General features: G+C 42.8%; 1 protein-coding gene across 1 annotated transcript; it reads left to right on the forward strand.

Moving 5' to 3' along the window:
- The first annotated feature begins 2143 nt into the window (after window positions 1-2143).
- LOC147668985 (uncharacterized) lies at window positions 2144-4679 on the forward strand. The gene is made up of 3 exons (XM_086948306.1): window positions 2144-4054; window positions 4112-4125; window positions 4528-4679. Exons 1-3 carry the CDS (start codon window positions 2205-2207, stop codon window positions 4677-4679), a joined length of 2016 nt encoding a protein of 671 aa, XP_086804432.1. The 5' UTR covers window positions 2144-2204.
- Window positions 4680-11123: the final 6444 nt, after the last annotated feature.

The raw sequence follows: 11123 nt of genomic DNA on the forward strand, positions 1-11123 counted from the left end.
GGTTGATACCCCGTGCCCCAATGTGTGTCCACCCCCAAATACACCCCCTTTGGTTTATGTATCGCTGCCTTCATAAGCTGTAATTCCTGTGTCTGCTTCAGCTCACATTGTCTCACTGTAGCCCTGCTCATCATGTCTCTGCTCCCCATGCCTATGCATCCAGTGCTTCCCCAGTCTGTCTCCATGCTCAGCCTATCATTACAACCTCCGGCGAGGTTTGATTAGTCTGTGCACAAACCTACTAGTTACAACCTGAAATTGTCTCTTTATTCTGCCCGTTGTGGGCCCCTAGGGATAATCACACCAGATTCATAGCAGCCACCCAACAGGGTGTTAAAAACCAGGTAAAACTAGCACCATCATACTGCTTAACGTTATTAAATACCCACATATAAAATAATCAGGTGACTCTTATTCTCTTGGGTGCAATATTTCCATACCCAGCATTTCCCTTTATGTAATAAAGCATTCTTGTTGTGTCCTTAATAACTGCATAGTATTCATTTGCTAAAACAAATCCAGGATTGCTTTAAACTGTATCCCAGTAAACCCCATATACCAGAAACACAAAACAATTGATACACTTGATTATAAATTAATTGTAAAACACACAATTGCCATCACATCCATCCACTACTAAACGCATAAGTAAAAAATATTTATATATAGCTCCAACTCTCAAAATGTGAGACCTATTGCATTGCAAATGCTTGTTCTTTGTTGATGTTGTGCAGCATTTACAAAGCCTATATGTCTAAAAGGTGAGACTTCTCGACTTTGCCAATTTGTGTTTATTATGGTTGTAAATCTTGTATTGTAAGTCACCCCTAAGGAAGGGCCTTGGAAATCCAAAGTGCGGGACACTATTTGAGTAAAAGGCAGAACATATACTTCTATGTTTTACATGTCCTGGTAGTGACAAACAGCTAAACTACTTTTTCACTGCTGTAAGGCCTACTCCCCTAATTGGCTAGAACTGGGAATTCCTTAGAATACCTTTAAGGTGTAATTCCTGATTGGAAAGGAGTAGCCGTTTCATGTTTCATATCTTTGCAATGGTAATGATAAATCCTCTTTACTGGTAAAGTCGGATTTAACACTACTATTTTAGAAAAGCTACATTTAGAAAGTGGACTTTACTTTGCTTGTACTGCTCTTTGTGCCTTACACCCTGTCTCTAATACACGTCTGACCTGGGTGACCGACCCCTTTGTGTATTCCTTCTAGAGAGTTGCAGACACTGCAAGGGTTGGGTGTGATTTAGCACTTATCTGCATCCATCTGCATCCCAATGGGTCTTTCTAGGCAGATGGGAGGAAGGGGCCACTCTTACCCTTTACAGGGTAGTAGACTGACCCCATACAAAGAAATGATAACTCCCTTTGGTAGTCTGGAGTGAATGCTGGGATTGGAAGAGATACTGGTGCACTTCAAAACCACTCTTTGAAGTTTCCCTCACATCAAAGGCACATTTGGAATGATGAGTCTCTGGCCCCATCAAATCCCACACTTATGGATCTACACAGAACCGCTGACAAAAGACTCAACTGGAGTCTTGGTTTCTCCTTGAGTCCACACTCCGCGATAGGAGGAAGTCAAGGAAGGATCGTATGCCCTTGCTCTGCCTATGGCATCTTTACATTAAAAGTGTCATCTATAATTTCTTCAGCGCACTTGTCTATGTGGTCAATTAAATGTCACATTAAATGCCACTAGATTTTCGTGATGGACCCACCATTTAAGCTTATCCAGTGTTTTTTAATTTTATTCCAACAGGACATAAAAGCAGTAAAGAACAAAAAAGGTGAAGGCATTAAACATCACTTGTGTAGGAAGTGATGTAAAAACAGTACACCTCGAAAATTCTTCCCTTGAAGGCTAATGCCTCGCCAAAGTCTGTTTCTACAGCAGAAAACCCAAACTGCCCAATCTGGTCTGTACTTGGCTCTTAGGGATCACCTGGTATACATTGACGAAATAAAACACTGACATACTGAAGCAAGTCTGATAAGGTTCTCATTACGAAGGAAGATCTAACCTGGATCAGAAAGAACACACAGAAGAGAAACCGTATGAATATCTAGAAAGTGACAACACATTTATTAGGGTGAGAAAGAGCAAGTGCAACATCAGAAAATCATACGGGAGAAGAACCATATTGATCGACTGACTGTGGAAAAGTTTTCTTTGCCGTGAAAGCCATAATGCAGCATCAGAGTGTCCACGTAGAGGAGAAACAATATAAATATACAGAATGTGACAAAGCATTTATAACAATTGGACAGCTAAAGCGACATCAGAAAATCCACACTGGGGAGAAACCATATAAGTGTACGGAATGTGACAAAGCATTTGTAACAAATGGAGATCTAAAGCGACATCAGAAAATCCACACTGGGGAGAAACCGTATAAATGTACAGAATGTGACAAAGCATTTGTAATAAATGGAGAGCTAAAGCGACATCAGAAAATCCACACTGGGGAGAAACCATATAAATGTACAGAATGTGACAAATCATTTATAACAAATAAAGATCTAAAACAACATCAGAAAATCCACACTGGGGAGAAACCATATAAATGTACAGAATGTGACAAATCATTTATAACAAATAAAGATCTAAAACGACATCACATAATCCACACTGGGGAGAAACCATATAACTGTACAGAATGTGATAAAGTGTTCCATAGGAAGAATAATCTAAGTCAGCATTACAAAATCCACACTGGAGAGAAACCATATAAATGTACAGAATGTGATAAGGCATTTATAACACTTGGAGAGCTAAAGCGACACCAGAAAATCCACACTGGGGAGAAACCATATCAATGTACAGAATGTGACAAAGCATTTATAAGAAATGGAAAGCTAATGCGACATCAGAAAATCCACACTGGGGAGAAACCATATCAATGTACAGAATGTGACAAAGCATTTGTAATACATGAACAACTAAAACAACATCACAAAATCCACACTGGGGAGAAACCATATAAATGTACAGAATGTGACAAAGCATTTATAGCAAATGCAAACCTAAAGCGACATCAGAAAATCCACACTGGGGAGAAACCTTACCAATGTACAGAATGTGATAAGGCATTTATAACACTTGGAGAGCTAAAGCTACATCAGAAAATCCACACTGGGGAGAAACCATACCAATGTACAGAATGTGATAAGGCATTTATAACACTTGGAGAGCTAAAGCTACATCAGAAAATCCACACTGGGGAGAAACCATATAAATGTACAGAATGTGACAAAGCATTTTTAAGAAATGGAGTACTAAATCGACATCAGAAAATCCACACTGGGGAGAAACCCTACCAATGTTCAGAATGTGACCAGGCATTCATTAGAAAGTCACGTCTAATGGAACATCAGAAAGTCCACACTGGGGAGAATCCATATCGATGTACAGAATGTGACAAAGCATTTATAGCAAATGGAAAGCTAAAGCTACATCAGAAAATCCACACTGGGGAGAAACCATATAAATGTACAGAATGTGACAAAGCATTTATAGCAAATGCAAACCTAAAGCGACATCAGAAAATCCACACTGGGGAGAAACCATATAAATGTACAGAATGTGACAAAGCATTTTTAAGAAATGGAGTACTAAATCGACATCAGAAAATCCACACTGGGGAGAAACCCTACCAATGTTCAGAATGTGACCAGGCATTCATTAGAAAGTCACGTCTAATGGAACATCAGAAAGTCCACACTGGGGAGAATCCATATCGATGTACAGAATGTGACAAAGCATTTATAGCAAATGGAAAGCTAAAGCTACATCAGAAAATCCACACTGGGGAGAAACCATATAAATGTACAGAATGTGACAAAGCATTTATAGCAAATGCAAACCTAAAGCGACATCAGAAAGTCCACACTGGGGAGAAACCATATCAATGTACAGAATGTGAAAAAGCATTTAGAAAAAACATGGAGCTTAAGCGACATCAAAATATCCAATCTGGGGAGAAACCATATACATGTACAGAATGTGACAAAGCATTTATAACCAATGGAGAGCTGAAGTAATATTAGAAAATCCCCACCGAGAGAGACCATTCGACTGCACTGAATGTGAGAAGGCATTTATTAGAAAGTCGCATCTTATGCAACATCAGATAGTCCATGTAGGAGAGAAACCCTATGAATGTACATAATGCAAAAATACATTTATTACTAGGTAAAGATAAATACTACATCAGAAATTCCACACTGGTGAAAAACGATGTGAATGTGACTTAGCAGTTATTCCAAAGCAAAGTTTAAAAATACATCAGAATGTTCACAAATGAAAGAAACCACATAATTGTACAAAATGTGACAACGCATTTATTCCAAATGGAGGGTGACCATTCAACTGCACCGCACGTGACAAGGCATTTATTTTAAGGAGAGTGTTAAAGCAATTTCAGCGTCCACACTGGAGAGAAACCACATGAATTTACAGAATGTAACAAGGGATTTATTACAAAGCAAAATGTAATACAAGATCAGGAAGTTCACACATGGGAGAAAATATATGTATGTCCTGAATTCCACAAAGCATTCATAATAAATGGAAAACTGAAGCGAAATCTAAAAATCTACTTGGTAAGAAATCCAATGTCTGTACAGAGTTTAATAAAGTCTCCCACAGGAAGAATAAGCTAATGCAGCATAAACAAATACACACTAGGGAGAACCCTTATTAATGAATAGAATGTGACAAGGGATCGATTACAAAACAAAATGTAATATATCAGAATGTTAACACAGGCGAGAAACTCTATAAATGTATTGAATGTGACCATGCATTCATAAATGGAGAGCTAACTCGACATCAAAAGTCAACCCTGAAGACCGCACTGAATTTAGCAAGGCATTTATTGGCAAGGAAGAGGTAAAACTGCATCAGAAAGTCCCCAGTGAGAAAAATCTATATGAATCTACAGACTAAATCAATCAATGGGTATTAAGCGCAGCATATCATCAGTGAGGTTTTCAAGGCGCAGGGTGAGGAATTGTTGTCCAGAGGGGCCGATCAGTTGAACAGCCAGGTCTTGAGTCCTTTCCAGATTCAGTGATGAGGCAGATATCAGGTGCAGGGGGAGTTCATGCCAGGTATTTGCTGCCAGGTGGGATTAACAGCGGCCTCCGTGCAGGGTGCTTTAGACTCTTGAAGTTTAAGCAAGGAGGAGGGAGGTGGACTGCAGGTATCTGGTGGGAGCCATCTAAAGATCTTGCGGCGCATGCACATTGTGAGGAAGCAGATGGTGGAGATCATGTTGATTTGCTTCTTCATAGAGAGCTTGTTGTCCAAGACAATGCTGAAGTCTCTGACATGGCCGGTAGGGGAGGGGAAGAAGCCAGATTCTCCTTACCCCAATGCGTTGCTTCAAGGAGATGCCTGGTTACAAAAAGGGGTACAAATAATAGTTCTAGGTGTAGTACTGGTACCGTTTCTTTATATGGTGGATCAATCTGTGAACGAGGATATGATGAGGAAACTTAGGATTTGTACACTAAATGTAGGGGGCCTGAATGAAGGACTCAAAAGGCAGAGACTAGGATGCTTTGTGGGCTTGAATCGCATGGATGTTTTATGTATCCAGGAAACACACCTGCCTTGGTCAAAGAAACACTTATTAAACATCAAGGGCTTCGATCTAGTGGGCTGCTCCACCCAGACGTCCATGGTTAGGGGGGGTTGTCATATTGGTTAAAAATAATTTGGGGGAACATCTATGCTCCTTATCAGACCCACGGGGGAGATGGGTCATAGTTGAACTAAAAATAGGGATCACCCTGTGTACGGTTTATGGGTCCAATCAGGACGAACCAGATATATTTGATAAATTATAGCTGGAGCTATTGAACTGGCCATATCCCCTAATATTCTGTGGGGATCTTAATATATCCGCAGATTTTTCTAGCAGAGCTTACAGTACTCCGTATGCAGGGCGTAAACCTAAGGCGCTCAAAGCCATATCTGCCCTAATGAATACTCACAATCTGGTGGATGTATGGGACACTAAGGAGCCATCGAACCAAGGATATACCTATTTTTCCTGCCCCTACAAAAAATACACCAAATTGGATTACTTCTTTGTTTCAGGGTCGAAGATAAGAAGGATAGGGATCTGTAAAATGCCGAAAGTTCTATCTGACCATAGTCCACTGGTTCTAGAATATGAACTGTTAAATATCATAAATCTCCCCACTCGCTGGACGTTTGAGAATAAACTTTTATTAGTTCCTGAATTTGTGAACCACATTAAGAACTGGACTCAAGGTTTTTTTGATTTAAATAGGTTTAGCGCTTCCCTTAACACCGTTTGGGACGCCTTCAAGGCGGCACTAAGAGGGGAAGTAATTAGCTTTTCGGCAAGCCAAAGGAAAAAAGCCAGGGAATAACATGAGAAGATAATGGCTCAATTAGTAGTGGGTAAGGAACAACATGTAACGGACATCATAGAGGGGAAGGATGTAAATGAAAGCTTATGTAAGATCTTGGCTCTTCAAGCAGAAATTTATAAAGCAGAGGCTCACAAAAGAGCAGATGAATACCAGCTATTTAATGGAAAGATTTATGAGACCGGGGAACAGGCGGGTAAGTTACTAGCATTGAGGATTAGGCAGGGGCATAGTAAAAATCAGATAGAAAGAATACAGGTGGATAATCAAGATTATACGGAAGCGGAAGATATTAAAAGAATTTTCATGGAGTTCTATCAAAAACTATATCAACTGGGATATCTTTTGAGGAATGTGGGCACCCCCTGACAAACGAAGATAGGAATATACTTGATAAAGATTTGGAATTGAGTGAAGTGTTAATGTCGGTCCAGAATTCTCCAGCAGGTAAGGCCACTGGGCCAGATAATATTACAGCCGAAATGCATAAATGCTAGCAGGAAATTCTGGCCCATATATTACTAGACTTATTTAGTGGTATAATAAATACCAGAAGGATTCCAGATTCGTGTAAGGAGACAAACATAATAATCTTCCATAAGAAGGGCAAAGCGAAGGTGTCCCGGGTCGTACCGTCCAATATCCCTCATGAATGCAGACATTAAGATCTATTCCAAGGTACTGATTAATAGGCTGGGAGGGGTCATTGGTGGGTTGGTCTCCCCGTGACAGCATGGTATAAGTAAGTAAGTATTTTATTAGCACAGTTAATTAAAACCAATGCAATACAAAAACTGAATATATAAAACAAAAGTATAAAATGACATGTATTTTAAAAACATAGCATGGGCATTGCTGTTCGATTCATACTGGTAATAAGGTGTATTGTCTTTCCATTTTTCACGCAAGAGATACTTCGGCAGTGGTGATAGTTTTTGTTTTAAAAGCGGTTAAAAATCGGTTCTGGGCATTTTTTTTCACTGCCTTTAAAAATTTTACCAGGCTACAGCTCAGCTGGGGATCCTGAGATGAAAAACAGGTGAGAACTGCATTCCTTTGTGTGCGTATCCCATATCGGATAAAATGGCACTTCAGCAGGAGTTTCCGCTCGTCTAGCATTTTCTTGCACGAACATAGCAAGTGTAGCATATCCTCTTGTGCAACGCCACATAGCCTGCATAGCGTGCCTGCTTTCTCTTTCGACCAATGTGGAAAATGCTGAATGCAGGGTAGCAGACCTAGCCGGTACCTTAGGAAGCACATTTTGGTAGTTTTGGCGTAGCCCAAGCCGAGATAGTTCTGAGGAGCTATTGCCGAATACGAGTTTAGAATCATCCAAGTGTGCGTTCTTTTTGAGAAGTCAACTTTGTCTTGAACCCATGACAGATGTTTGATTGACTTCTTGACCAAATGTTTAAGCGTTGTATGATTTGTGGGGGTGATCCATAGCTGTTTCAACCCAGTGTTTGCAAGACTGTTTGCCAAATACTTGGCTGCTGGTGAGGTTGGATGCTGCTCTAGCTCCCTCCATAGATAGTTGTTCAGTGTTCCTTGTGCAGATTTCCTCACTTTATCCATGCGCAAATATAGGCCCCCTGTCTTGCCAGGAGCTGTCGTTGGATGCCAAACTCCAGCCTAATCTGCGATGGAGAGGTTCGCTTGGGAAGACTAAAGATGATTCTATGTGCAGCTGTAATCGTGCTATCAAGTGTTGTTGCGTTTCTGCCTCGCTGCGCCTTGCTTCCGTAGGTAATAGTTGGCAACAATTTGGTGCGAATAACTTGTGTCAGAGGTTTTAGAGAAGGGTCAGATAAGTGCGAGTCCTTTTCCTCTGATGCTTGATCTTTGCACACTGAATCGACCACCATCATCAATTTTCACGCCTAGGTATTTGTATGTCGACGTATCTTTAATGCGAGAGTTGTTCCAGAACCACAAAAGAGTTTTCTTTTTGCTTTTGCTAATTGTCATCGTTTGGGTTTTCTCAAGGTTTATTGTTAGATCGTTTGACTTGGAGTAGCTCTGTGCCCTACCTTGGTGTGACTTATTAGGACTATATCGTCCGCGTATAAGAGACATGGTAGGTGCAGCCCTCCTAATTTGGGAGCATGGGAGTTACAGTTGTACAAGATTGGTACCAGATCACCTAGGTACAGGTTGAACAGTGTGGGGGCCAGGACGCAGCCCTGCTTGAGTCCCTTGTTGGTTTGTATGCGCCTCGACGGCAATGAGCCGTCCCCCACCTTTATCTGGACCCAAGTCTCCGTATGCAGATTTATCAGCAAGTCCAACAGTGGTTTTGAGATCCCCCAGCCATTTAGTTTTGACCATAAGATGTTCCGGTTGATGTGGTCAAAAGCAGCTTTGTAATCTATGTAACAGAAGTGTAGGGGCATTTTTTTTGTTTCTGCCTTGTCTATTAGCATGCCCATAGTTAGAATGTTGGTCATAGTGCCCACTGATTTGACAAAGCCTGTCTGATTGACTGGTATTAAAGATTTATTTATGGCCCATGCCTGTAGCTCCTCCAATAATGTGCCTGCGAAGTACTTCGCCTCATTATCAATTAGGGCCACTAGTCGGTAGTTTTGTGGGTGAGCCCTGTCGCCTGCCTTATATATAGGGGAGATGATAGAACCCTTCCAGGAGCCTGGCAAGATGTTGAAGTTCCTGATCTCCAAGAAAAGGGGTTTGAGTGCTGCTGCCCATCTATCCGCATCTTGTTTATAAAGGATTGGCGGGATCCCATTTGGTCCCGGGGCTCCTTCCCTTCTGCCTTTTTTGATTTGGCGTTTGATGTTATGTTGCAGTTTTGGGGTATTGGTTAGTTCATGACTGGCTTTGATAGTTTTGTGCAGTTTTGTTGGTGTTGCGTTGTCGGCTTTGTGGTCTGTTGTCGTTTTAATCTTTGGTAGGTCCTGATTGTTGGGCAAGTCTTGATTGAAATGATTGCCAAGGAAGAATGCCCATGTTTCCTCTGTGATGTTAGATGAAACCCCGGTATTTGCTGGTCGTGTAAGGGAATTAATAGTTTTCCAGAACCTTGCACCGTCGTTCTGTTTGTCTGAATTGAGTCTTGCCCACAAGTTGTCCTCCATTGTTTTGTTTGCTTCCCATTTCAGCTTTTTAGGTTTCGCCTGGCGTTGCAACTGCGTAGCAGTTGCTCCGCCCACGGCGAAATCTCATGTTCCTACATTTGGCTCTGGTTCCGCCTCTGTCTCCCATTGGCTAGCTCCATAAATGGAGGCTAGCCATTGGGAGACAGAGGCTGTCAATCACGCTTTCTCGTGAAAACGCGATTCGGGGGCGTTTCTCAGGCTTTTTTTAAGTCCCGCCCCTTTGTCCTGGGCCGCGCTGTCATTGGCTGCCGGCCCGGGACACCCCTGTGACGTCATTCCTCGGGCCGCGCTGTGATTGGCCGGCCGGCCCGGGACCTGACTTGTTTTTTTGTCCGTGCGGTTTTCTCTCATTGTTGCCTCGTTCTCCTTGCTGGAAGGAGGCATTTCATGGACCCTCCTTGTCTTTACTGGCGGTGAAATTTGCAGTTCTTTGTGCGCGGGTTTGTTTTCTTTTATCGGCACCATTATTCCGGGGCTTGCGTAATAACTGTGCCCATTGAAGAAAAAAACACGTCAAATAGGCGCTCGGCTTTCACACCCGCTTCCCCCTCACAAACAGGGAAGAGCAGTGCTGGGACATCAAAGTACCGCTGCGAGGGGGTGTTGGCTCTTTGGAGACAAGGGACAACCTCCGCCACAAATCTAGCACCCTTCGGACGACAGGGTCATCGATTCTCTTCCACATCCTCTGTTTCTAGTTGCCGAGTGAGCGGTGCGCGGCCCCTTGCTCAACTCCCAGGACCTTCTCCGTGCTTTCCTCTGACTCTTCTACGGACAGTGGCGTAACTCAAAGTGAGGGGGCCCCTGCAGGATGTGCAGAGGAGCCACAGAGTCTCCCATACACCATTGCTATTCGTTTAACTTGGGCCGCTCCCACCAAACTCCATTCCTCGGTCCCTGGTTACCCCTGCGCACCTTCATCTATCTGGGCCTGCACGTTCTGTGAATCGCCCATAATAAGCAGCGCAGTCTAAACTTACACACCCCCCTTCCTCCCCCCGACAGTCCCTACGAGTACTTTGTGCATGCCTCTTACCTGTACTAATCAATCATTTGCACGTAGCGCTTTTCCTCTATATGTGCCTCTGCCCCTCTCCGTCCCTGTTCCGTACATGCTGCACCAAGTGTCTCTTCACAACATGCGGTGCACTGCGCCCTCGCTCCATGTTCTTCTGTCACTGTGTGTAGCACCTCTCCGGTTACTCTTCCTTACAGGCCTGCAGTGCCTCCCACTGGTGTATCGCCATGCCTGCACCCTTTCTCCCTGAAATCTCTCTACCCGTCTACGTTTTCTTACTGGCCGCATAGTGCATGTGCTTGACCCCCAGTGGCTGTTTTGCTACTGCCCTTTGTATTCTCTCTGCACCTGTTGCATGTTGCTTGCCCCTCGCTCTTCCGTCAGCTCTCGCACTTCTCTATACCGGTAACACCTACCTGCCTGTGCTATCTCCTTGCACGCCTCACTTCCTGCATCTTGTGCCTACCGTGTCCCTGTTCGTTTCTGTAGCCGAATGCGCGCAATGTGCACGATTTCCCTGCCTGCTTTTTTGCGCTTAATTTTCCCTGAATATCTTTTTGCATG

The sequence above is a fragment of the Lissotriton vulgaris genome, unplaced genomic scaffold (assembly GCF_964263255.1).
Source record: "Lissotriton vulgaris unplaced genomic scaffold, aLisVul1.2 SCAFFOLD_2457, whole genome shotgun sequence".
In the NCBI taxonomy this organism is placed as follows: domain Eukaryota; kingdom Metazoa; phylum Chordata; class Amphibia; order Caudata; family Salamandridae; genus Lissotriton; species Lissotriton vulgaris.